Source organism: Panthera onca, chromosome A1 (genome assembly GCF_046562875.1).
Source record: "Panthera onca isolate mPanOnc1 chromosome A1, mPanOnc1 haplotype 2, whole genome shotgun sequence".
In the NCBI taxonomy this organism is placed as follows: Eukaryota; Metazoa; Chordata; class Mammalia; order Carnivora; family Felidae; genus Panthera; species Panthera onca.
Genome location: NC_138339.1, coordinates 158,581,072 through 158,608,033, shown reverse-complemented (window position 1 = coordinate 158,608,033; position 26,962 = coordinate 158,581,072). Strand labels below are relative to the sequence as shown.

At 57.9% G+C, this 26,962-nt stretch overlaps 1 protein-coding gene across 1 annotated transcript in view; it reads left to right on the top strand.

The window, feature by feature from the left end:
• The window catches only part of TMEM255B (transmembrane protein 255B), a 39,791-nt gene that overhangs the window by 10,582 nt on the left and 2,247 nt on the right, over positions 1 to 26,962 (top strand). Inside the window, exons 4-8 of the mRNA XM_078452675.2 lie at positions 9,000 to 9,089; positions 17,406 to 17,486; positions 19,742 to 19,827; positions 20,943 to 21,102; positions 23,714 to 23,857. Coding sequence (XP_078308801.1) covers positions 9,000 to 9,089; positions 17,406 to 17,486; positions 19,742 to 19,827; positions 20,943 to 21,102; positions 23,714 to 23,857 — 561 coding nt within the window. The remainder of the gene's footprint in view (positions 1 to 8,999; positions 9,090 to 17,405; positions 17,487 to 19,741; positions 19,828 to 20,942; positions 21,103 to 23,713; positions 23,858 to 26,962) is intronic.

The window sequence follows — 26,962 nt, the reverse complement described above, 5'->3', positions numbered from 1 at the left end:
TTTATTCCTAAGTGTTTTATTCTTTTTGAGGGTATTAGGAATAGATTTTTTCCCGTAACTTCATTTTTGGATTGTCCATTAAATGGGTGTAAAAATACAATAAGTTTTTCTATGCTGATCTTGTATCCTGTAGCTCTGTGGAACTCATTCATTTGTTTTAATTGTTTCAAGTGGATCCCTTAGGGCTCTCCATCCGTAAGATCATGTCGCCTGCAGACAGACATAGTTTTGTTTCTTCCTGTCCAGTCTGGATGCTGGAGGTCTGTTTCGGAGGCTTTAGTAAGAGAGCAGTGTGGGGCCCATCTTACCTGCAAGCCTCTGTGTGCCTGGCAAGATGGGGCCCCGGCTTCCCAGACCAGAGCCTGCGGACGGGAGTCGTCTGTGACCCTGTGCAGCCCCATTTCCCCTGGTGAGGAGGGGCTCTTCCGGACTAACTTTGTAGGGTGAGCGCACCGCACTCTAACGTTTGACTTCATGTTGATGGAGACTGAGACCTGTGTCCACCACTAGGGTGGTGTGATCTTGGGAAACTTACTTGACCTTTCTGGGCCTCAGTTTCCCCATTTCCAGGGCTGCCGGGAACACCTGTGTGAGGAGGTTCAGTACAGTGTTGGCCCGGAGAAGGTGTCTGGGGGCGGAGGGGTGGTGCCAATGTCACTCACTGTTCCTGAGCCCCCCGGGTGCGGTTGCTTCGAAAGGAGTCTGTAAATAGCAAGCTGAGAAAATGTCAGCGAAAGAGAGAATACATTTCACGTGCATCCACATATGTAAGAATGCTTTCTTCTTTCTTGATTTCTTTTTGTTTTTTTACGATAAGAAATTTAGGGGCACCTGGGTGGCTCAGTCAGTTTAGCATCTGACCCCTTGATTTCGGCTCAGGTCATGATCTCATGGTTCGTGTGTTCAAGACCCATGTCAGGCTCTGTGCTGACAGCTCAAAGCCTGGAGCCTGCTTCCAATTCTGTGTCTCCCTCTCTCTGCCCCTCCCCTGCTGGCACTCTCTCTCTTTCTCAGTAATAAATAAACATTAAAAAAATTAAACAGGGGCACCTGGGTGGCTCAGTCGGTTAAGCGTCCGACTTCGGCTCAGGTCATGGTCTCACGGTCCGTGAGTTCGAGCCCCACGTCGGGCTCTGGGCTGATGGCTCAGAGCCTGGAGCCTGCTTCAGATTCTGTGTCTCCCTCTCTCTCTGCCCCTCCCCCGTTCATGCTCTGTCTCTCTGTCTCAAAAAAATGAATATACGTTAAAAAATTAAAAAAAAAATTAAACATATACAAAAGTAGGCCCTAGAGCCCAATGAATCTCATGGCCAGTTATCTCTCACCTATTTCTTCCCTTCCTGTATTATTTTGGAACAAACACCAGATAGTGCCATTTCATCTGTAAATGGTTTGTTCAACTCGAGGGGTAGGATCCAATTGTTACAGTGGCTGCACCATTACCTTCGCCCATCACCACGTTGGCTTCCTGTGATGTCCAAAAAATGCCCCAGAGTGAGTCAGCTTTTCCTATTTTCCCACTGATGGTGAGTTGCTGGCTTCTCCTCACCCAGACGGACGCACAGATCATCAAGTTCAATATCAGCCCAGCCATCCACACAGCCCCAGAGGCGGGGGGGGGGGGGGGGGGGGGGCTGAGAGCGGTGTGCAAACTGTCCACCTGCCTCCATGTGTGTGCACACGGACACACAGACACACACAGAGACAGAAGGACACACAGAGACACACACAGACACAAATATAGACACACATAGACATGCAGATACACAGACACACATGCAGACACATATACAGACGTACAGAGACACACACAGACACACATAGACACACACAGAGACACACATATAGACACACACAGACACACAGACAGACACATACAGACATGCAAACACACAGACAGAGATGAGACCGTGCAACCCTGGAACGTGGTGTAAAAACATCAGCTGAACTAATGGAACCACCAGGAACCCGCAGGTGCCTGGTCCATAGGGAGCCTGTCGTCCTGTGCTGTGTGATGGGGTCCCGGCTGGGTCCTCCCTCCTCTCCTGCTTTGCTTCTGCTGCGGGTCTGGACATTGGGGGCCCTGACGGGGTGTGTCCAGCCTCTCACCTCGTCACACAGAAGCTGAGGTGGCCTGTGCCCCCCAGACCAGCCTGGGAGGGGCGGGGGAGAAGGGACCCTAGGCCTCCAGGCACAGTACTCCGAGGTCCTGGACTGGGGACCTGGAGGTCATCGGGAGGAAACCTGCCGATGTCCACAACAAATGCCTGAGAAGCAGGTGGAGGGTGTGGGCCTGCTGGACCCCACGTCCCCTCTGCAGGTCTCACTAGTGACTGGTGTCCTGGAGGCTGCCTGACCTTGGATGCCCTCGCTCCGCCACAGGAGCCTGGACACAGACATAGGGAGCCACGTGCGGGGCATTTGAGGGCGAGCCCTCTTTGCAGCGTCTTACAGGCTGCCGGCAACACTTTGGGGACAGGAGTTCATGGCTTCTTCACCCTTCTCCTCTCAAGCTTCTGGGGCCATGCCTGTGGGGTCTAAAGGACTAGGGGCTCTGGATGACACCCTCCCCCAGGATGAAGACACCATGGCCTACACCCTCCAGAAGTCTGGTTGATTTCGGGAGAAAGGTGGTGGAAGAAGTGAGTGAAGAAGCCACGGGAATGACCACCCTCCCTGCCATCTGGTTGACTGTGGCTTTGGAATAGGAAAACCGTTCTGGGTTTTAAGCACCCAAGGTTGGAGGCCCACAAGAGTTAGTAGCTGCCACGCAGGAAGCGGACTCAGCAGCTCCAGTCACATAAAAACTGGTTGGTGGGTGGCCCTGTCCTCTTATCGCTCCACCAGGGCCACCAGTCACACCCTGCCCTGTAGCTTGCTGACACGGGAGCCGTGAGGGCTGTCTGGCTGCTGAGGCCGGCCTCCGTCCATGGCCTTGTGACTGGTACAAACCCTCCTGTTCCTTTCTGCCCAGGAATCCGGGCAGCGGGGGCTGGGGCAGTCCCCAGGCCAGCAGGCTGGGTGTGAGGCACGGCGTGGTTCGTGGCACTACCCGGAGACGTCACACTGGGGCCGCGTGCACCGCGTGCCGGGACAGGGTGTGCTGCTCCGAAGGGAGTGGTCCTGCAGCCCGACTCCTGGTGGCGTGGGGAGCCAGCTAGTGTGTGAAAGCACTGTGCCCTGCCCTCATCCTCTGTGACTTTCGCTCACTGGTCCTGGGAGCCGACAGCTAGTGACCACTGATTACACGGGGAGGATTCTCACAGGACCAGGTGCGCCTGGGTCTCAGTTTCCACAGATTTCGGTGCTCATGGAGGGGCTCCGTCTGAAACCACCGCCTGGAACTTATGTTTCAGTTGCCACGAGTCCACACAACGTCTGGTTGGAATATCTGAGCTGCTTTCGGGACAGGCCCCCGTGTCTCTGTGTTTAGATAGGGCCCTGGGGCCTTTCTGATGGGATGCCACACCCTGGGCTGTCTAAGCTGCGCTCTCCAGAGAATGACATTCTCCTGCAGCACTTTCAGCATGTGCTAGAGACACTGGTGCACGCTGGCCTGTGTCGTAGGAAAATGAAGTTACTGATTCTGCGTCAAAGTAATCTGACTGCCCCCAGCATGACCGCCTGGGACCGTCGCTATTGCTTCTGGGGCACCGCCTCTCCCGAGCTTCCCGTGCCCTGTGTGTGTGTTGCTATGTGTCCATTTCTCCCCCAGAAACATTCAGTGCACACGCCCTCTGCACGGTGCTGCTAGGCACGCGGTGGGGAGTCCTGATCTCCTGCCACGGATGCACAGGGAGCACTGCCCAGGGTGCATGGGAGGAGCCGTGGGGAGGATGGAGAGTGGCAGTCAGGCAGGGAGGCCCGGAAGGATCTGTCCTGAGGCTGGGATGGGGAGGTTGGGGCGCTTGTGGGTGAGGGCCAGAATGCCAGCTCGCCAAGCAGACATGCCCCCTGTGGCGGCTGTGATCCCCGGGGCTCTCCCTGCAGCTGCAGGACAGGGAGTCCCCTAGATGATCAACTTTGTTGGTGCACAAAAGCTCACAGTACCTTCTTATAATCCTTTAATTTCTGTAAATTTGGTAATACTGTTCCCAAACTTATTTCTGATTTTAGTCACTTGCTTTTTCCTCTTGTTTTCTTAGTTTAGCTAAACATTTGTCAACTTTATTGATGTTTTCAAAGAACATTGATTGTCTTTCTTTTCCCCCCGTGTCTTTTTTCTCTGTGTTAACCATTATAATTTCCTTTCTTTTGCTGGCTTCAGGCTTCGTTTGCTCTCCTTTTTCTAGTTCTTTAGGGCGGAAGGCAGCTGATCTGAGAGCCGTCTTCTTTTTCAGTGTGCGTGTTTACCACTGTGAGTTCCCGGAGAGCCTCAACCGCACTGGAGTGGGGCCCCGGTGTGCTTTCATTTCATCCTGTTCACCCCAAACTGGTGTGCAGTCCCCCTGGTGACTTCTTCTTTGACCTATCGGTTGTTTAAGGGTATGATGTTCAGTTTCCACATATTTGGACTTTCCATCCATGATTAATTTCTACCCCATCCACGTGGTTGGGGGAGGAAGGTATGGACAGCAGGAGTATGGATGGAGGACACATGAAGTCCGGCCTGGGGTCATGGGGGAGGCAGGGTGGTCTGCATGGTGACATGCACTGGGGCCTGCGGTGTCTCCAGCAAGAGGACCCCAGTCAGGACTGGAGGCAGACAGTACAAAGGGGCTGAGGGACACCTGGACGATGGATGTGGGAACAAAGAATACCTGGGGATGAGGAACACTTGGGGACAAGGGACACAGGGAGGATGGACGTGGGGACAAGGGACCCGTGGTGAGGGATAGTCTAAGAGTCCTGACTCCCTGCTTGGGGTGTTGGGACTGCCTCAGGGCTCCCTGGTGAAGGCCTGGTGACATTCTCTTTGGCAGACGGCGTCCCTGCCAGCCGCATACATGTGACACTCCTGGGCATCAGACTGCGCCCCTCCACCTGCACTGGGGGCCATCTTCCACCTGGCCCTTGTCATTAATGCCCCCTCCACCAGCGCAGACGTCTCTCCCAGACCGTGGGCCCAATGGCTCTGCCTCTCCCATGTCCCCTGGATGCCACCATCAGACCAGCCCCTTGCCCTGCACTGGGCCCCACCCTGGTCATCACCTGCCTGGGTCGCTGTCACCAGGAGCTAACTGTCCCCTTTCTACCTGCCCCAGTTCAGCCCCCACAGCCAGAGGGCTCTCACGCCCCAGGGTAGGCCTTCTCAGATCCTCCGGGCGAGACCCCGATCCCTTGCTCCCTTGGCGGCCCTGACTCACTGGGTCTGTCTTATCCTTGGATAAGAGGCCTGCCCACCTGGTGACAACCTTCCCGCCTGGTGACAAGCTCACACCCACTGTTTTCCCGATTTCCATGTTATCAACATGACCTTATCTACTGGTATTTGGTTTTTAATCTGCCTTCCCTGTTGCGATGTAAACTCAGAGCCCCGTGGAGATGTGAAGGTGACCTTCCCCCTTCCCAGGAGAAGGGCCCTGCAGGGCAGTGAGACCTGTTCCCTTCTGTCCCTGAGGGAGTAACAGCTTCCATGCAAAGTCTGTCTGTGTGGTGGCCTCACACAGTGTGGAGAGTGATGTGGCTTGTGTCCCCTCAAGGCGTGATGAGTTCTGCCTCCTTGTCCTTACTGGCACCTGACAGACCAGACAGACCCACAGGGCATCCCTAAGAGAGCTCTTCTGTCTCTGTTCTGGAACACTTCCTACTTCCAGCCCAAACGTTGGAGGAGAGAACATCCAACATCTTTCCCACCATGATCTCCTGGACCTGGGGGCTGACGCACTAGAGGATCTCAGGCAGTGCCACCCCCTGATCTCGCTGACTTAATCCTGTGTGTGGTCACACTAGCACTTGACTTACCGCGTGTGTGTGATCACGCTAGCACTGAATTTTAACTTTCAGGAGCAGTGGGCAGAAAGACAAGGTCAGTTGAAAGGTGATGAGGATATTCAAATGGTGGGGACAGCTTGTACAAGACCAAACAATGTTTTGTAAGTCTGGATGATTGAGGACAGTCAGGCAATGTCAGAGGATACTACACATCCTGTGCTTCTGCGAAGTTCTGGGTGAAATCAGGTGGGGTGTCAGGGAGGCCTCTCAGCTCTCCAGGACTCTGGCCAGGCCACCGCTGGCTCAGAGCTGGTCGCATGGCCAGGAGGGGGAGTGTGATGTTCTCTGAAGGGCCATCAAGTTGGTGCATGGTAAGCTTGCTGGGACAGCAGTCCCCACAACACTTTGCTTGCACATGCACAGTGAGAGAAGTAGCAGGGCCACTTCTGGAAGCTTCTCAGACAATGGGCAAGTGCTTGGTGGATGCCCTGGGCCAGCACCAGAGCTAGAGTGTGGGTGCACAGGGCAGGCAGACACCCACTCCCAACCACATACCCTGCCGGGCTCTAGGAGAGTCCCCTGTGGGGACAGCCAAGGCTGCCTGGGATCCCAGAGTGCCATGGGCCAACAGGGCTCGGTGTCCAGGACAAAGCAGGAGCCCAGGAGGCATTTGCTGGTGGAGCGGCTCTCCCTGCTTTTGGACTTGTCAGAGTCTGACCCCTTCCTGAGTTCACCGGCCACTCAGGAGGTCTGGCAGGCAGGTAGGAGGCTGCATCCTGGGATTGCAGTGTGGCTAGACCTCCCTGCAGCTGACAGTAATGTCACAGATGTCAGGACCGGGAGGATGTGTGCTAAGTGACTCTGGGTTCTAAGGTGATCCTGTTCATCTTTGAGTCTGTTTTCCATTGGCCTCCTGGCTGGGGATTCTGCGCAAGGAAAATTGGACGCAGCAAGCGGCAGGGACGGACTCCCGGCTGATGCAGCCTTGGGGTTCAGGCCATTAGGAGGGACCCAAGCTGGGCAAGGGCCAGGATGTCCCTCTGGGGGCGGCAGGACGGTCAAAGCTTGAAGACTCAGCAGCCAAATTAGATGCAAGCTTTTCATTTTTTTTGGAAAGTGAGGTGCTGGGAAATTTGAAAGCTGCCATCTGAATCGTTTATATATGTTTTAATGCATTTTTCCACAACAGCAGTACAAATGCAGGACAGTTCCGTCAGTACAGTTTCTGCAAATGATGTTCACGTGACTTTACACACCCATCCTTTTACTTGTGCAGTGGTTTCCCCGAGGAAGTGACCAGTGTCTTCTCCTTCCCCAGCAGAATGAAGGAAGTGCTTTTTTCTTTGGCTACCTTTGCGGTGGGCGTGGCAGGTGGGCAGCCCCTGCCTGGTCTCACACCATCCCCCGCCCCCCAGAACTTGGCTTATTTTTCCAGGGCCTTCCAGTGCCCTCAGGGTAAGGCGAGTCCTCCCTGTCTATGCCCCAGGGTGCTGGGTTGACGCCTGGTACCATGGAGGGGGGGTGGTTAGTTCTCAGCGCGGGGGAGGCACCGTGGTCTGGTTGTTGCTGAGTCAACGGCCAAGCTGTTGTGCAGAACAGTGGTGTTAACACTGCAGCTTCTGTGGGGTAATAGTTCTTTGTTGTGCAGATGAGCAGGCAGGGCTTTCTGCACACCTCCCCTCGGGGCCTCAAATTCTCTGTCAGTTCATCACAAAATGTCACAAGTGTCAGACCGTGGGGAACAGCCAAGGACCTCTGTTGGTTTTGTCACGTCTACCGGCCACACCAGAGAGGCAGGCTGCGAGGACGCATGGCAAGAATGAGTCGGAGCCAACACCTCTGACTCCAGGTGGGGAAATTGAGGACCAGACAGTCACCAGTTCAGAGACCCCCAAAGGACTTAGGCACAGCCCCAATTTGCAACATCAGGGGACCGTTTCCACCGGGCGCTGGTAGGGCTGGCAGCTGAGAGCGGGCCCGATTCCCTGCTCCTTGGAATAGCAGCTGTGGGGGGTGGGGCCCGGCACCCTGCCACACTGTCCCCTGGAGTGTCAAGCCAGCTCCCTGCGCCTTGTTGAACAAAATAACTCAGGTTAACAAGGACAGAGGGGGAGCTGGTTGTGTGGAGCCGTGGCCAGTGAGCCTGACTGCGCTGCCCAGAAGCAGCTCAGATGCGTGGGAGGAAGCACCCTGAGTAACTTGGGGGACAGTCTGGGGCCTGTTTCCAAGGCTGGAGACCCAGAGGACTGTTCACAAACACTGGGCACTGCTTACAGTTTGCCAGTCACAAGGGGTGGGTGGTTCCAAGTTGCTTTATGCAGAGTCCTGGACCCGGGAAATAAATACGCTGCCGTGGGTCATGTGGGCGGGGTTCTTGCGGCTGGAAAGGAGTTGCAGGTGACAAGGCTGTTGCAGTGGTTTGGATGGTGACAATACTTGGGGAATCTCAGGGGAACGACATGTGGGAATTCTTTGTACTATGTTTGCTACCTGTTATGGGAAGTTTAAAATTATTTCACAAAGATAGTTTAAAATATGTAGAGAAAGTGGCCGACAATGGAAAGAAAGGTTTCTTCAGCTAAGAGAGACGTGGCTGGAAACAGCAGTGAGCCTGTGGTAGCCAGCAGATGGCTGACACTTAGAAAATGAAAAGGAGGCATCACTTGGGTATAAGGAGGTGCTAGGCCTTTGGAGTGAAAACTGGCAAAGCCTCGTTATGGACGAGGTGGCGTTTCTCAGACCATAAGGCGCGCAGACCTGAATGTGTCCTGTCTGAATGTGAGGGGTCTGTCCCGCAGAGACGCCCACCCAGAAAACCAGATTCAACACGGATCCTATTTAGGGTCGTTGTGGCAGAATTTGTAATAGCAAAAAGCTGCAGACGGTCTGATATTCTGATTATTCATGAGGGGGTGTGCGGAGGACCCGGGGGCCCGTCTCCCACCACAGCGTGGAAGAACCAGCAAGAACACAGCCCGCGGGCTGGGCTGAGTCATGGGGCGGTGGGAGTGGCGGTGGGAGTGGCGGTGGGCCCGGGGCGGCGGGGTGGGACTCGGGCAGCTGGCATCTGGAGGACTGTATCGGGAGCGTGTAACGCCCACTCGCTTCTCTGCCCTCTGCCCCAGCTGGTCGCGGCCATCGTGTTCATCAGCTTCGGCGTGGTGGCGGCCTTCTGTTGCGCCATCGTGGACGGCGTGTTTGCTGCTCGGCACATAGTGAGTGTCCCTTCCTCCATTTTGTTCTCCGTCACTGTCGGGGTTTGAAAATATCTACAGAAGCAAAATTTCATGTTGCAGAACTCAGCTCACTGACCTTCCGGGTCCTCCCTCCCCGGGTCTGCCAACCACTCTCTCTGCCTTGTTGGCTTTTCCTCATTCTCTGCAAAACTGACCCAGCACATGCACACACACACATAGGCAAACACACGTGTGCACATGCACACTCATGTGCATGCATACACACTGATGGTCACACACACAGGCACACATGTGCACACGGACACACACACACATGCACACACTCATGGACACACACATGTGCATACACACTCACACACTGATGGTCACACGCATGCACTCACATACGTACACATGCACACGGATGCATGCACACTCGTGGGCACACGTGCACACACTCAGGTGCGTGCACATACTCATAGGTACACACACAGTGCCCTCACACACTCGTGTGCAGTAGTTCAAGTATGTGTCTTGAGGGGTGATGTTGGCATTTTCTCACTGGCACTGTAGCTGTGAGACCCTTATGCTTGTTTCATCTCCGTGTGGACGCCTGAGTGGGTGAGTCCTTCATAGGGACTGAGGGCCCAAGTGTGAGAGTCCTTGGCAGTGGCTGAGGACAGAGCCACACCAGGCGCATGCCCTGGGACCTGGGAACTCTGGCTTGTTCTACTTGGAGGAAGCAGGTTTCGAGTGAGGGAGAGAGCCAGGCCACGGAACGAGGAGCATAGAAATAAATACTCGAGTATGCTGAAGTCAGTCAAGGCGGCCAAGGCAAATGTGGAATCCGTTGTCCAATTACGTAGGACATTTTCCTAACCAGTTTGTATGTTTAGAAAAGCTTTGTTACAATGTCGGGAAATGGCTCTTGTTTCAAACTGGGCAGGTGGAAGTGAGATTTTTCCGCCAACCTGGGGGCCCAGCAGAGATAGCGTTATACCCTCAGCCGAAGCCTGACCTGTCCTTCGCCTGCGTTTCTTTCTGAACACCTGTCACGGGCAGCTGCCTTTGACCTTGGACTCTGGACTCAGGAGGTGGTGGGTTGGTGCTGCATTGACCTCTGCAGGGCAAGCCGTCCACCTTCCTGGCACCCTGTCCTGCTAAAGGACTCTGAACAGCTGGTTGTTCCCCCAGAACGCCTGACACATTTATGGCCTGAGGGCAATGGGCTGGGAGCAGACACACTTCACGTTCCTTCTGCCTGGCTGCCTTGAGGTTGCCAGTAAGCCCCCCACTCGGTGAGCCCCATGACGGTGCTGTCACCGAGTGCCGTGTCCCCATAAATTCTCATGTCGAGACCTGGCTTCCAGGGGGATGGTGTTTGGGGTGCAGCTTTGAGAGGTCACAAGGTGGAGCGTTTGTACAGGGGCCTGTAATGCTCCCCGGCCCCTCCTCCTCATGGGTGAGCGCACGCTGTCCCTGAACCCGGAGGGGGCCCCCACACACACTGGATCTGGCAGCCCCTCCTGACCGTGGACTTCCAGGCTCTGTGCTGTGAGAAGCAAATTGTTTATTGTTTACCCCCTCCCCTCCCTGCCAGTTTATAGTATTTTATTGTAGCAGCTCGCGTGGACGAACAAAAATTGGTCCAAGAGTGGCGTGCTGCCAGGGGGCTCCCCAGGGCAGAACAAAGCCCCTGGTGGGGTGGTGGGGGGGGGCAGCCCCTCTTGGGCCTCTGTGGAGCGTGGCTTGTGCCTCTGCCGTCAGATGCAGGCGCAGGAAGAGTGAGACAGAGAGCATCACGGCGGATCTGCCCAGGAGAGCTCTGGCCTGCACAGGTGGCCAGGCATCTGTGGGTCCTGAGTGGCCCCGGGCCGTGAGGACCCGCTGGTGCCTGGAAGGGGCACAGGCTGGAGCCTGACCAGAGCCCCATGGTCGTCCCCGCCCCGGGTGTTCACCAGTATTTGTTAGGTCTTTACATTTATAGCACTTTTTAGGGGTCTCTGTATGTGTACTTTGTCCCAGACTTCTGCTTCTTGTTTTTTATTTCTGGAAAGATCACTTGAACTGTGAGTCCCTGACCAGTATTTGCCATGGTTCTGGTGCGCTGCTTGGTTAGCACAGAAAGCGTATCCTCCGATCCAAACCCAGTATTCCTTTCAGAGCCTGTTGCCGATGTCAGCAGGTCGTGCTGGACGGGAGACCTGGCCTTCTGCAACGCCCTCCAGCCATCAGCACCCACCGAGGGCTCCCCAAGCCAGAATGCAGGGATGGGTGGACAGAAAGCCTCTTGGGGCTCAAAACAGGCCTGCCAGGGGGTGATCATCTCAAGGCCTTCTCAGGAGGAAACCCCACGTGTGCCCTCAGAATGCAGCTCTGTGGAGAGTGCCCCGGAGACAGATGCCCATCTGCTCAGTGACGAGCCAGTCAGTTTAGAAATGTCTAGCAGACAGTGCTTCTCAACATGGGCTCCACCCTGGGGCGGACTGAGGAGTGAGTGGTGTCTGTCTGGGCCTGGCCACACTTTTGTGCTGGTCTCTCTGTTCCAGGTGTTTCCTGGGTAATGAGGCCCGTTCACCCAGTGGCATCTGGTACAAAGAGTTAATCGCAGTTTTCTCCTGGCACGTCGGTGGGCTCAGGTCTTCAGTAGGCCCAGACAGGGGGCGATATGTCTGATGCTGTGGAGAATGGCGTCCCTCATGGGGCAGAGGGCAGAGTGTGCCAGGGAAGGGTCACCAGGCTTCCGCCGGGGGCTTCGTGCAGAGCCCAGGTGGTTGTGAGGGCGCCCTCCCCAGCAGGGCCCAGCTCTCCGCTCCACAGGCCTTGGCGGGTCAGTGTGCCACTCTGCCCACTAAGCCAGGTGCTGCTGGCCTAGAGGCCTCAGGAGTGTGTGTAGAAGCGTCCCGAGTGTAAATATGCCCCTTGTCAAAGTTCTTTCCCTTCTAAAAATGCACAATTAACATCTCCTGAGAAGAAGATGTGATGATCCCATTGTGGTGTGAGTGTCCCTCTGCTTCCAGGAAGGACAGGGAACCCTGAGAGGCAACCACCCCATCCTATGAGCCAGCATGCTGGCAGACGGAGGCTGGCACTCGGCCCCCTTGGCCATAGGCCCAAGTCACCAACACAACAGAAAGTAGAGCCTCACGGCAGCAGGATGTGTGACCGTGGCAAGGACCCCAGTCGCGGCCTGAACTGTGACACAGAAGTGGCTGTCCCCATCCCTGCCCTACACGCAATCTTCAAGCACGTCCTTACGGAACAACAAGACCCAGAGGCAGATGCTTAATAATAAAGGCAAATAAAGTGGAAATTTAGGAGCTGGGGGACCCTCTGGCCTGCCTGAGTCCTGCCTGCCATGCGGGATCTGCCTCCATCCTGAGGAACAGGGCTCCCCATGGCCTTGACCTGGATGGCAGGGAGCACGTTTCTGCCTGAGGCCCAACACGGGGACACTCTCTGTGCTTGTTCTGTGCGATGGGACATCCATTTCCAGCAGTGAGGACCCATCTCCCGAGGAGCAGCTCAGCTCAGCCTTCCTGCCGTCAGAAGAGGCAGCATCGACTCAGGAAGGTGGAAAGGATCTTGTGCCCGAGGTTGGCCCTAGGGGGCTCCAGGTGCCTGGGCCCCCTCCAGCGCACTGCACCCCCATGGCCCGAGCCTCTGCCGAGAGGGCCCATCGGCCGCGGAGCCGGTGGAAGTCAGGCCAGCTTCCTACTTGTGAGGGGGGTGCTCCTCTCCCAGGGAGTGGATGAGGATGAATAGAGTCATGGGTCCTGGTAGGGCCACGTGAAGGAAGGACCACCCTTTCCTGGGCAGACTGCGTTCCTTCCATTGAAACAAGGTGTGGACATTTCGGAAACCACAGGCAGAGTCTGGCCGGAGGGTTTCACGTGACCAGTCTTTTTTTTCCCTCTGTTTTTCCCTCTATTAAAAACAAAGCCAGTAAAAGCTGGGTTTTACTGAGAAGGGTTACGGGGTGTTTGAAGATGGGTGTCTTCCCTCGGCTCCAGTCCCTGCCTGGCTGCTGACCCGGGGGAGAGTGGGGCCAGGGGAGCGTGGTGAGGGTGGCTGGACACACCTTTTTTCGTCCAGAAAGGAGCCCAGGCAGTGTGACCGATGGCTCTGGGTCCCCAGCTCCCTGCGGGGCAGAACGGGCTGGGGAGGGGGGCAGGGGTCCAGACTCAGTACCCTCACCTCTGCCCTCAGAAGGCAAAGCACTCAGCATTCTCTGTCCTCAGTGCGTCCTGCATACATTTTAAGGTTTCTTAGTTTTTTTTTTTTTAAACTGCCGCACCTGGTGTTAATCCTGGGCTATCCTACGTGTGCCTTACAGAACTCTGTTCTTTCCACTTTTCTGCAAGTTTGAAATTATTTCCAAACAAAAGGTTTCAAAAACACCAGGACCAGGTGCACGTCCTCATTGTCCCGGTCCGGTGTGGCTGTCCCAGCCTCTGCAGAGCTCGGGCTCCACCACACGCTGAGGGGTCGCTGAGCCCCCCCACCACATGACGTGAGGGCCTCCTCCCTACAGCCTCCCTCGCACACTCCTGCTCATTTATTCCTTAGCTCGGTTTCCTGCCTTCCTCTGGCTGCACACGGCCAGCGTCTGAGTGCCGGCCAGTCCCCCTCACGGGGCATGTGCACTGGGGAAGACGTGAACAAGGGTACGAAGGAGCTGAGTTTCCAGGTTGAAAATGTCCAGCCTGACTCTGCAGGGTGGAGAGTGATTGTCTAACAGGCTAACAGGTGAAAAAACCAATTCACCAAAGGCTCTTTCCTACCCGCTTTTTTTTTTTTTTTTTTTTGAGAGAGAGAGGGCATGTGCATTGGTGGGGGAAGGGCAGAGAGACAGAATCCTAAGCAGGCTCCACACCAAGCCTGGTTTGGGGCTCGAACCCACGACCGTGGGATCGTGGACTGAGCTGAAATCAAGACGGAGCCCCCCAGGTGCCCCTCTTGCCTAGAAACTTGTAACCGGCTTCCAGCACTTCTCAAAATTATGATTTTGAGATGCCAACACTGGGGGACAAAATGTGGGGAAAACGTGACCAGGATGACAGGATGCGGTGCCGGGTGTGGTGCAGAGGCCCAGCGGCACTAGGCCTGCAGGACTCACGTGGTCACTGTGGCTCCTCCGCGTGGCACACGTCTGGTCTGACACACACGTATGAACAGTGACCGTGTGACTGGACCTTGGGGACTGGTGTCACCACCGGGTCGGACCCAGCCTCACCTCGGTCCACGTCTGGCTCATGTTCTCTGTTGCAGGCTCTTTCCCTGTGCACTCGCTCTTGCTCCTAAGCTGAGCCCCGAGGGCTTGGGGGTGGGAGATGGCTTCTGGAACCCCGGTTTCCGAGTGAAAATTCCAGCCCTGCCGTGTGCATGGGAGTCTCCTGGCCTCGCCTCCCACTCGGCACTCATTGGAGAGAAAGTCCCTTCAAAACCACTTGCTTCCCAAGGGGGGCTCTCTGTGCAGCTGCGGGCGTGAGCAGAGAAGGCATGTCTTCCCTCAGCCTCTTTCTCAGACGCGTGGGACTTCTGGAAGGTCGCCCCTGGCAGGACATCTGTCAGCTGTCAGCCCACCTGTTTCCACCCAGAGGGGCCTCCGGCAGGTCTTCTGGGCTGCTGGACTCGTGGCTCTGGTCCACCACGGGGGCCACGGCAGATAATGGGGTCAAGACGGACTTCTCTCTAGCACAGCCACTTTGCGGTTGCCCCAGAGTGTTTAGTTTAGTGCTGGTTTGGGACACCTGCAGGGACTGGACACACTGCGCTGATGGTAGGGGGCGTGGTGTCCTTCTCCTCCTGCTGGCCCCGGTGCCTCTGTTCACAGCTGCTCACCAAAGTCCTGCCCTGCCAGGAGTGCTAGAGGTTGGGGTGGCGCATTAGATCTGTGGCCATGTGGCCTCTGCCATGGCTACTGAGTTCAGCTGCTACAGCACAGAAGCAGCCACAGATGATATGCAGACAAATGTGCATGGCTGTGTGCCAATAAAACTTTATTTACAAAATCAGGTGGTGGGCCAGTCATGGCCTGAAGGCCACCGTGTCCCCTTACAGGAGACACACGGGGTTTTAACTGAACTTTAGTGACTTAGAGTCTCATGTTAGTATGTAGAGGATCTTAACACTAATTTACGTAGAATGGTCAAGAAATAAAAACCGTGTCATAGTGGTCTTTTTTGGTTTTTAAAGTTTACTCATTTGAGAGAGAGAGAGAGAGAGAGAGAGAGAGGATCCCAAGCAGATTCCACACTGTCAGCACAGAGCCCGATGTGGGGCTCAAACTCATGAACTGTGAGATTATGACCTGAGCTGAAATCAAGAGTCAGCTGCTCAACTGACAGCCACCCCGGTGCCTCTCAGTGGTCTTCCTGAACACCCACTGCCCCTTTTCCTGGGCCAGAATGACGCTGACTATGGCCTCTGGCCCCAGAGAAACGCTATTTCCAGTGTGATCGTAAATTCGGAGAAGTCTATGTGGCAGGTGGAACTAAAATGGTTGCAGTTGTATTTAATTTGAACTATTAAGAATTTTTTCACCCTGATTGGACACTGAAGGTCAGACAGAAAATGAAACCAGCCACTGGTGCTTCTGTGTCAGCAAGAGGATTTGCGGCCAACTCCGAGTCTCACACCAGCTCTCCGTGTCTGACTTAATGAGGTGCGGAGCCAGGAGCTGCCGCGGCCTGGGAGTCTGTGCCCCCGGAGCCCTTGTGCGTGGCAGCCTCAGTAGGCGGCCTTCAGGAGGTGATCAGGACCAGGTGAGGCCCCCCTTGTGGGATTCCTGTCTGCAGAGAGAGACCAGAGCCCACGGTCTGCCCGGTGAGGACACGGTGGGAAGAGGCTGCCACCACGAGGGCTGTCAGAACAAATGCCTGCTGTTCAAGCCTCTGCGACTTGCTACTGGGCCCAGCCGACCGAACCAAGAGCAACGGTGGGATGTCTCCCAGGCCGGCGGCCAGGCCTCGAGGGGGCTGGACTGGGACCTGGACAGGGTGGCCCATGTGTCTGACCCTTCCAGACTCAGAAAGGGTGTTTCCCTGTGGTTGTCGGCGGGAGGAAGGGCACTGGTCTAGCAGAGCCGGCAGGATGCCACTGTCACTCGGTGCTGCTGGTGGTGAGAGTCAATGGGACACTGAGCCAAAGCTGCTGGAACGAGGCCCTGTTGGCATGACCTCCCAAAAGGTGGGGCCGAGCGGAATCGGCAGGTGCCTGGGGGTGAGGGGGGCTCAGGGGTTGCAGGCCCGTCACCGCTGCTCACCGCGGGACCTCAGGGCACCAGCCCCTCTACCCTGCCCCCTGCACAGCCCCATCGTCCGCCCGGCACCCATCTGCCGTGCTCTGTGTCCGTCTCCCTTGGGCCGCTCAGCGCGTCCAAATGGGCCTGGTGTGCGGGCCCCGTCCTCATCTGTTGCCTGCATTGCGGTCCCTGGTGGTTTCTACGCTCATCTTGGGTCAGAGATGGGAGTGCACTGGGAAGTAAGAGCGGGTGTGAGGCCCTAACTGTGCACCTCACCAGTCGCACAGGCTCCCGGGCCTCACCAGTCTCTGCCACAGCGGGTACAGGTGCCTTGTCACCTGGAGGGTATGTCTCCTCCAGCGGTCAGCTGGGGATGGGGCCTGTGTCTAACCCTGGTACCATCAGAGTCTGGCTCTGCATCTCCTCTGTGAATGCTGGGCACAGGCTTGTGGTTGGAAAATTGAACAGGGCCATAGGTGGGTGTGTATGCAGTGGTTGGTGGATGGAGGGAAGGACAGAGGGACAGAGAGAAGAAGCGGGGGGGGGGGGCGGGAGGGCAGGGAGGAGGAAGGGTGGGGTGGAGGCGGGCAGGGAGAAGGAGGGAAGAGTGGAGGGAGTGCGGGGAGAAGGGGGTGGGGTGGTGGCAGGAATGGTTGAATGGATGGTCAGGTCAAGGACTGGGTGGGTGAGTGAATTAACAAGAATCCTTTTTTCTCCCTTCCTAGTAGAAAACAAATGTTTTGTTTTAGAGAAAGAGGCAGGCACCAAGGGGTGTCCTTGTTCAGGGCAGAGGACTGCACCTCAAAATGTCCGGCAGCCGCCTCCTCTCGGCTGCCCATGCGATGCTGGTGGCGGGGGGGAGGGGGACGTGTCAGCCCAGCCTTCCTGGCAGGTGTGTGCCCCCCGAGGCATCTGCTCTGGTGTCCTGGACACAGTGGCCCAGCTGCCCTGGAAGGAGCCGTGGCATCTCCCACTCTGTGGCCCCCGCCTGGCAGACTCCAGTGGCTTCCTTAGGCTCAGAGCCTGGGGCAGATGGGTCTGAAATAGCCAACGGCCACCCCTGGCCCAGGGATGAACCTCCTCTATCGCTTGTGTGTCTTTGTGTCTAGGAGCCCAGGCCGTTGGCTGCGGGAAGATGCCAGTTTTTCTCCAGTGAGGTGGGTTATGTGCCTGACGCCTACCAGACAGAGGTATGTAGGGCGGGGGTCCGTGAGCTTTCGCTGCGCTAATCCATGTCCCCCAGGCATTCTGTGCCCCAGGCCGGGGTCTGGATGCACAGCCTCCTGACTGCCAGCTCTCTGTGAGCACCCGCGCTCTGTTCCAGCCAGCGCTGGCATTTCATGCATCGCACCCCTGGGGGGTTGCAGCTGTTGGCCATCCCGTGCAGGACGCACAGCAAGCTAGCAGCCCTGTCTGGGTGGGTGTGGCACTGTTAACAGCTGCAAAGCACAGTTGGGTCAGCTGCATTTACCTTGGCTGAGAGGCTGGTCCCTGGGCCACTCCCCATGCACGAGACGCCAGGAACAAGAGTGCAGGATGGACGGCATGCCCTCCCTCTCAGGCCAGCCCCGGCAGCCCTCTTGCCCCAGCTCTGCATGAATGCATCAGCTGCACTGAGCACGGCCTCCCAAACTGTGCAAATGTCCAGGAGGAGCTGAGAGCCTGGATCACACACCTGGACAGGCCCCCACGTGGCTTGTGCAGGTTCCTCGACCTCAGGGCCTGGAGGGTCCCTGCTGCCCCTCCAAGGGGGCGGCATTTTTCTCCAAAGGCTGACCCCAGCCCTCCTGGCCTTTTGCCTGGCGGGGGGAGCCCGGGGACTCGTCCTGTCCGAGGGCATCATGGGGCTCTCCAGGCCCTACCCGTGCACCCCACCTATCCACAGACACTTCAGCTGGCTGCCCTTCCTTCCTGCTCCCCTCTACTCCTGGCGTCAGGGAGAAGCAGGACCCCTTCCTGAATCCCATCAGTCAGGCTTCTGAGGACAGGCCCACGTGTCCGGGGCTTGCCCCTTGCTCCCGACCCTCTGTCTCTTAGAACCAGCCCAGGGGCTTGAGCAAATCCTGACTCTGGGTCCCGCCTCAGTTTGTTGATTCAGTAGACACAGGATTTGCAAAGCTCCCTGAGGACTCAGGGACCCACGCTGCCCGCACCGCTCTAAACCAGGGCCGGCAGCTTGCCCCATAAAGGGTCAGTAATATTTCAGGGTTTATAGGCCAAGTGGTCTCTGTCCCAGCTACTTGACCCTGTCTCTCTGGTGTGACAGTGGCCACGGGCAAGGTGTTGTCAGAGGAGCGTGGCTATATGGAGCTTCGCCTGCAAAGCAGGCAGTGGGCCAGGCTGGGCTGGAGACCCTTGCTGGCTGACCAGTTCTAACCCCCATCCCATGTGGTTGCACACTTCTTGGGAGGGGACGCTTAGGGTCAGGCCTCTTGACCTCCAGATCTCCGGCCTGTGGCGCTGACCTTCCCATCAGGCACGTGCAGCCCTCCCTCCTCCCCATCAGCCTCCAGCCCTGCCCCTCCCAGGGCCCTTTGTCATTTCCAGTGAGCCTCCCTCCTGCCCTTGCTTGCACACACCAGAGCGTCCCATGGCCTGCAGCCACAGGACCCTGAAAGGAAGTCCACGAGTCCAGTGGTTCTGGAGGTGCGGCCAAAGAGGGGCCGGGGCGCCAGGGACGGTCCGAGGGCTTCTGGGGTGGGGCCCTGCTCCCTCACCTGTCCTGGGCCAGCTGAATCCTTGATGAGAGTCTGGCCCACCAGCCCTCAGCACACCATCCTCCCTCAGAAGCGTCTCCTCCCCAGATGGCACCGTCTTCCTTCTGAAGGGGGGTGGTCTCCACCCTGGTTACCTCCCACATGTGGGCGGCATGGCTGTGTCACGTGTTGACAGTCCTGGGGGAGGGAGGAAGGCACATGGTTTTGCCTAATTTTGCTCTTTTAACATCAAGTCTCCCAACCACTTGCCGTGTCTTTGCAGCAGGTGCCCAAGGGGAGGCCTCCACGTGGCTTACACAGGGCTGGCGTGGCAAGGTCGGGCTGCTGGGAGCTTGTGGCCCTATGTGTGGTCACCTGGAGGTGTCCCCACCTGTCCCACCTGTTCCCACCTGGAGACGTTCCCACCTGTCCCCACCTGGAGCCGTCCTACCTGTTCCCACCTGGAGGTGTCCCCACCTGTAGGCACAGAGCCTAGAGCCCTCTCCCTCTCCTTGTCCACCAGATGTTGGCTGCCTGGACTCCCTGGTGGCCAAGCCTGGTCCTCTGACCCTCCAGCAGGGGAAGGTCCTGCCACCCGCAAGCATGTGGAGGGTCAGGAAATCTGGCTCAGGAGGAGGAGCTCCTGACTGACCCAGGCGCAGTGGCCAGGCCCTGGCCCCGGGGGAGGCAGCCCTGCCCACTCCAGGTCAAGGAAGGACAGGCACCTGACAATGTCTCTCTGCTGGCAGGTCACCTGTCACTCCTTTAACGGCCAGTGCCCGCTGAAGGTGAAAAGCAGCACCTGTTACTGCTGTGACCTCTACAATTGTCAGAGGTGAGGGCTGGGGCCCAACTGGGCAGCAAGCAGTCCCTCTCCTGGCCCCTGCCCCACGCCTGTGTGAGGGAGGGGTTCTCATCTCACAGATGGGAAACTGAGGCTGCATGGGGGGGGAGGGACAGGGAGGGACACGGCCTCCTGCCCCATGGTTGCAGCTCTGCCTCGAGCCTGTGCATCTGGACGCCCAAGTTCCTCAGTGCTTCCTCCCTGCTTGGCTGGGGCAGGCAGCTGGGGTGGGCTGCAGAAGGTCCCCCTTCTCTTCATCTGCGGGCAGCAGAGGACACTCTTCTGTGATGTAGACTGTGAGAGCCTCCCCAGGACAGGCCCTGGGTTCTTGGCGCTCAGGCTTGCCCACACGGAGCCGCCGGTGTCCATCCTTAAGGGTCAGGCTTCCTACTAAGGCCCTGGGCACCGGTTTTGTGTTAATAGCTTGAACACCTACATTAAAACCAGCAGGCTTTCACGTATGCTTCTTGGGGATGCCTCTCTTGAATTGCTGAAAACTCCGGGGCTTTAAGCTACAACCTCCTTCCCCCAAAGATGGTTCCCTCCCATTTCCAAGCAAGAGTGGCTAAAGCAGCACGTGTGTGGGTCACCGTCTCCACGCAGTCCTGAGGGCCCGGCTGCAGGCCCTCGGCCACAGCACCGTGGTCCAGCTACGCACAGATGGCCTCAGTCCCGTGTGGGGAGGGCCAGGATGAATCCCCTGTGGGCTCACCTTCCTGTGCTCCCTGCCAAGGCAGCCGGGTACAGAGAGCTCCGTGTCAGGCCTGCTCGCTCTGAGGGTGCCCTTCTGCCTGCGCTTGGGTTTGGGGAGTGGACTTGGGTGGTCCTTCCTGCTCTTTGGGGGCCTTCCTGCTCTTTTGGGGGCCAGGCCTGCTCTTGGGAGGCCTGGGCTCTTTTCCTGGAGGGATGTCCAGATGCCCTGGGGAACAGCTTTCTCACCATGAACTCAGGGTGCAGCTGGGCTGGTTCATGAGGGGCGGTGTCCCCCAACCCGTCCCCCGCAGCACCAACAGAGCTGCGGGGTTTTATGGCCAAAGACTACAGCCTGTCCGGGAGCAACTCGCAGGCTGTGGCACTGGCTGTGACCTGTTCCCCTCCACCTGCAGCGCTGAACCTTCTCCCACCTACTACGAGTTCGTGGGCGTGAGCAGCTGTCAGGATGTGCTTCACCTGTACCGGCTACTCTGGGCCTCAGCGGTGCTGAACGTCCTGGGTGTGTTCCTGGGTATCCTCACGGCAGCTGTCCTGGGGGCCTTCAAGGACATGGTGAGTAGGGCCCCCTGGTGCTGGCCCTATGGACAGGTCGGGGCTCTGGGGCCTGTGTCCTCTGAGGTGGGCAAGGCGGGCCTCCTTATCGTCACTAACAAAGGAGGAAACGGAGGCTCATGGAAACTGCCAGCCGTCTGTTAGGGCGACAGCAAGCCTTCACTGGTTGCTTCCAGAAGCAGCTACTCTAGGACATGTGCTGCCATCTAGGCAGCCTCTAGGGCGTGTGGGGACATGCCATTGGACAGCTGTAGGGGTGGGCACTAGGGCGGGCGGGGGCGGGGGCATGCTGTCCGGGAGCTGTAGGGCCGGGTGCTCCCGGTAGGGATGCGGACGTGTGATGGGAGAGCTTTAGGGGTGGGCGCTCTGGCAGGGGTGGGGAGCCTCCCCGCAGGAAGCAGCTTACACGTGGGGCTGGGCTGTGCAGGACCCTTGTCCCCTCTTCTCCCTGAGACTGCTTGTTCCAAACTAGAATTCCTGCACTGCTCGGCTGACCCCTCCTGGGGCGGGTCGTCCTTGGCTGTGGAGGCACGCCATGGGGTCGCCCCCACCTCAGGTCACGGACTCCAGAGAACACCCAACACCCATGTGAGTTGGGAAAGGGTTCCGTGCCTTCCATGCTGGCAGGAACTGGTCTGCACAGGGTCATGGATGTTTCTGCGGAAGCCCACTGCATCCCAGTGTAGCCGGTTCAAAGTGTTCAGTCTTGCCAGTTTCTGGCTAAAGAGGGCTAGATCGTAGACGGGAGGCGGGGTGTGTCCGCTTAGACCTTTGTCATTCCCGAAAACCTGGTGAAAGTTAATGGGCCGCCCCAGGAAGGACGTCAGCCCCGTGGGTTTTCTGGAAGGGACTGGAGTTCATCAGAGTCTACAATAAAGCTGCTGGAGTGTTTTGTCAAGAATAAAATGATGCCTCGAAGGGCCACCAGTCACAATGGGCCACAGAGCTGTGTCTACACTCCACTCTGGACAGTTCTGTCATGCACACCCACAGCTCTGGGGCATTGAATGAAAGAGGGAAGGTGATTCCTTAGAGGTTTACACCTACTGAGTAGTCTTATACGTCTAGTGGATTTTATAGCTTAGAAATCATCTTGAGGAATGCAGGAGCTTCATGAGCAGCCCAAGTGGCAAGTCCTCACACACGGCCGGCCCCGGGCAAGAGGGTGGACCCGCTGAGGCCAGATTGGCAGGCACAGGAGAGAGAGTAAGGCCAGGCTGGGCCCCCAGCGTCCCCCGCAGAGGGCTGCCCATGCCGACCCCAACCTGCCCACCCTCCCGAATCCCGAAATGGCACAAGCACAGAGTAAGATCCAGTGAGCCCCTCTCCAGCCCACGGCGTCATCTGCGCCCCTTACCCTGTGACCAGCCCTGTGGGCCCAAGCCCCCAGGCCACCAGGGGCAGCTGTTCCTCCTACCAGATGTCCCCCAACCCCTGCACACCAGGCCTTGGTCCCGGGATGCTCTGCGCACACCCCCTCCCCCCAGCACACCAAAACTCCATCCCGTGATGCTCTGCGCTGCGCCCCCCCCCCCCCCCCAAACCAGGCCTGGGTCCTGTGATGCTCTGTGCGCCCCTCGGCATGCACAGCTCCGGTCTGCCCCGACAGCCCTTAGCTCAACCCAGCACACACAGTAGGCACACAGTAGGGTTTGTTCATGGACGTGGCAGCAGAGCAGTCAGGCCCGCGAACCTAGCCCTGAGTTTTCCGTCTTCCTTCGGCACCCTTATTCGCCCTTCAGAGTGTGCAGAGGCGGCCTGGGCGGGCGGGGCTGGGAGGTGGCAGGTGCCAGACCTTGGAGCTCCACCTCCGGGGGCCTGCAGGTGCGGGTGGACCTGGGTGCCCTCTCTGCTTCCACTGCTCCCTCCCCTCTGCTCGTGCCCTGCACCCCCACTGCTCAGGACCTGCCTCTGCTCCCCATCAGTGGGGGTGGTGAGTTTCCAGATATGCTGTTGGCTCCCGAGGCCCCTTCCTGAAGCATGGGGCCTGCCCGTGGTGTCAGATGGGAATCCAGGTCTGTCCTGGTGGGAGGGATGCACCTCAGGTCCGGGACCCCTTGAGCCTCCCTCTGGGGAGGGGTCTCTCCCACGGCCCCCCGCCTTGGGGCCACAGGTGGATGGCCCAAGTCCTGTTTTCCTCTGGAGAGTTGGAGCCATCTGGGTGAGCTAACAAGAGCAGGGCCCTGAGGGGCTGGGACGCTCTGGTGTTATTTGCACATCTCTGGAAATCCCCACGACCATGCGGTCTAACCCTGTGCTGTGCTGCCTGGGGAGCACATGTGGGGGGTCAGCCCTCTGTCGCCGCAGCTGGGCGGAGACTCCCGGGACACGAGGCCCCTGGAGAGGAGAAGCCAGCATTTTCCTTGCCTTTTCAAATAGAAACCAAAGAGATCCTGGCCTCATCTGGCATCTTGGTGGGTCCCTGGGACAAATAGAAAGGAAAAATAAGCCCTACTTTTAGGTGTTTAGTTTTGATCTGAGGGCATGGTCTCTCACTTGCAGGTGTCAGATGGGGATGGTTTGTGGATGGGGCTCTGCAGGCTTGAAGCCAGGGGCGCCCGCCTTCCGGAGGGCTGCTGACACGTCTCCGTTCTCTCCATTCTTTCGGCAGGTCCCTCTGTCCCAGCTGGCCTATGGCCTCTCCGCTGCACCCCAGATCCTCTGCAACCCTGCCCAGCAGGTCCTGGCCTACACAGGCTTCTGCCCACCATCTGCACCCCTCCCCACCTGCTCATCCTACCCTCTGCCTCTGCAGGTAGGCTCAGTATCTCCTGGAGGAAGCCTGTGTGCTCACATTGTGGGCAGTGGTCATCCAGGACAGCTGTGGTCAGATGAGACATGAATGGGGGCTCAGGTTGAGGGAAGATGGGGGCCCACAGCCTTCCCTGCCCCCAGTTTAGTAACAGGGTGGCGAAGCCAGCCTGGACTGGTGAGAGGGCTGGGAACGATGTGAGGGGGGCATGGTGGACAACTCCAACTGTCCTCGCCCTTCCTGACGTTTTGAGCTCCTTTGCTCCTTGTGGCCCTGGTGACCCAGCCTTTAGTGTTGCCCGGGCTGTGAGCCTTTTCTGAGCCAGGCCCGGGTCCTGCAGAAGTTCCCACCACGTCCTAGCCAGCCGCGGGGGCCTGTGAGTACTTATTTAGGGGGAGCCGTAAGCCTTGCCCCCAGCCACACCTCACCCCCAGAAGTGGCCACCTCATAGGGCAAACCCAGAAGGACACGCGGGCCTTGGGGCTGAGTGGTGGGGGCGAGCCCTTGTCCCTGGATGGGTGCTCCCCTGGGGCTCCAGTCGTGGCTTTGTTGGGGAGCCCACGTGCCTGCCAGCTGGCCGCCCTGGGGCACAGAGGCCTCACCAGTCTGCCAGCATGAGCAGGTGGGCGTGGGTGCGGGGGGCTCTCTGGAGCCCAGGACGTGGGGTGCATCACGCAGAGGAAGGGCCGTCTGGGGGCAAACTGAGTGGTGTTCGGGCCTCCTGGTCCAGCAGGGCGGGCCCCTGTTCCACGTGCCTTGACCATGAGGCTGGTGGCTGTGCTCTCTGGGAGTGGGTGTATGTAGCCTTCGAATCCCGAAGGGGACCCGACCCAGCAGTACCCCCAAAGCCCAGCCCCCTCTGGTCTCTGCAGGGACATGCCATGTGGCACCCCCTCCCTCCCAGGAAGCATCGGCCGGGTCCTGAGTGACGCCAGGCCCTGGTCCTATGGGGACACTAGGGTGCTCGCTGCTGCGTCCATGTGAGGCCCTCCTCGAGGGGTCCAGAGCATCTTCTCCACATCTGTGACACAGGGAGGGATGAGATCAGGGCTCAGGAAACGACAGTGTTTGCCCACAACCCTATAGCGCTCACCCCCAAGGACAGGCACCACCCTGAGGCACCAGACACCACCTTCCCAGATGCCCAGGTGGCCATGCATGGCAGCATTATCTTCCCAGGAGTATCGCCCACATCTGCCCTTGGGTATCCCCTCTGGTCCCCGCCATGGTAAGGACCACGTGGCCTTGGCTGTGGTCTGTGTCCTAAAGGCTCTGCTCTGGCTCCCCATCCCCTTAGTCTGCCAAACCCAGAGCGTGAGACCCACAGCTGTAGGGAAGCTGGACCCGTGGGCGCTGGGCCCCTTTGGTGACCAACCACAGTGCTGTGTCACCCACCCGAGTGTAGGCAGGACTGGCCCAGGTGTGGCTCATCTGCTCCAGGGAGGGGAGGCGTGGCCTTGAGCTGTGGTGCGTGCTGTAGGGTGGGAGGCAGTCCTGCCAGGGCCCTGGCCCGTGTCCGACGTCTCCCACAAGCTTGGCCCCGGGTGCACCCCAAATGCCAGGCCTGACTTGCCCTGGGGGCCTGCCGGTCTTTGGGGCAGGCAGCTGTGGGGGGCCCTTGCCGAGTCTGTGTCCTGACCTCAGGCCCCGGGGCGGGTGTCCTGCTCTTACAGGTTACGGTGCGTCTCCTCAGCAGACGTGCTCCTTGTGGGAGCTGGGCATGGCGGGGGCCTTCCACGTGTGGCAGTGGCCTTCCACGTGTCGGCTTTATTCCTGTGCCACATTCCACCCCCAGTCACCTTCAGGGCCTCTGGCTTGTCACGAACACAGATGCTCTCTCTTTGCCCCGGGGGGCCTGGGTCCCCCCCTGCCTCTCCAGCCTCCGTCTGCAGCGTGTGCGGGGGCGTAATTACATACGTGCCCACGCCGAGATCTGGGGAGATGACCGGTCAGGGGCCTCCAGGTGTCCCCCGGGGAGAGAAGCAGAGCCAAAGCGGTCTCGTGACCAATGGAGAGGGAAACGGGGTGCTCCAAGTGCCGTCATTGGCAGCAAAGTACACCCCACGCAGTAGCAGGGAGCAGACGGTGGTCAGGACCAGCGGTAGTCAGGGCTGTTTGGAGCCATTCGTCAAAAGGAAGACCTTAAAGGGACCCCACTTCCCTGCTCCCCAGGTTGCCTGGCCAGGACATGCAGGACGGCTCATCTGCTTCCCTGATGGGGCTGCCTGTGTGGACAGAGCTGTCCCAGTGGGGCCCTGTCTGCCAGTGGTCTTCCTCAGGGCTCACAGAAATTTCCTTGGTGATCTGTGGTGGTTTAGTTTGTGGTTCACGGTGGTTTAGTCTGTGGTCTGTGTTTACTCCGTTGGTGGTGGTTTTCTCTGTGGTCTGTGGTGCTTTAGTCTGTGGTTCATGATGGTTTAGTCTGTGGCCTGTGGTCCTTTTGTCTGTGGTCTGTGGTGCTTTATTCTGTCCTCTGTGGTGGTTTATTCCATGGTCTGTGGTGGTTTAGTCTGTGGTTCATGATGGTTTAGTCCGTGGTGGTTTAGTATGTGCTCTGTGGTGGTTTATTTCATGGTCTATGGTGGTTTAGTCTGTGGTCTATGGTGGTTTAGTCTGTGGTTCATGATGGTTTAGTCTGTGGTCTGTGGTGGTTTAGTCTGTGGTCTGTGGTGGTTTTGTCTGTGCTCTGAGGTGGTTTATTCTGTAGTCTATGGTGGTTTAGTCTGTGGCCTGTGATGGGTTAGTTTGTGGCTCGTGGTGATTTACTCTGTGGTCTCTGAGCTGCTCATTTCCAGTGGAGGGCAAGTGGATATAGGCATGGGAGAGACTGGGAGCTACCAGCAGAACACAGGGAATGTTCTCTAGAAGTTTGCTTTGTCCCCCCACAGTCAGAAGGGAGAAACAGGGGTGGGCAGGTCCCCGACCATTGGATTCTGAAGCCCATGCTGTCGACTCTGAGCAGGGTGGTATTCCTGGGTTCAGCTATGGCCTGTGAGGGCATTCTTCTTCCAGAATCCTGAGATCCCAGGGCCCCTGGGGAAGGGGAGCCACAGTCCAGGAGGCTGGCCTCTCAAGAGCCCCCGGCACTGGTGGGTGGGGAGTAGAGGG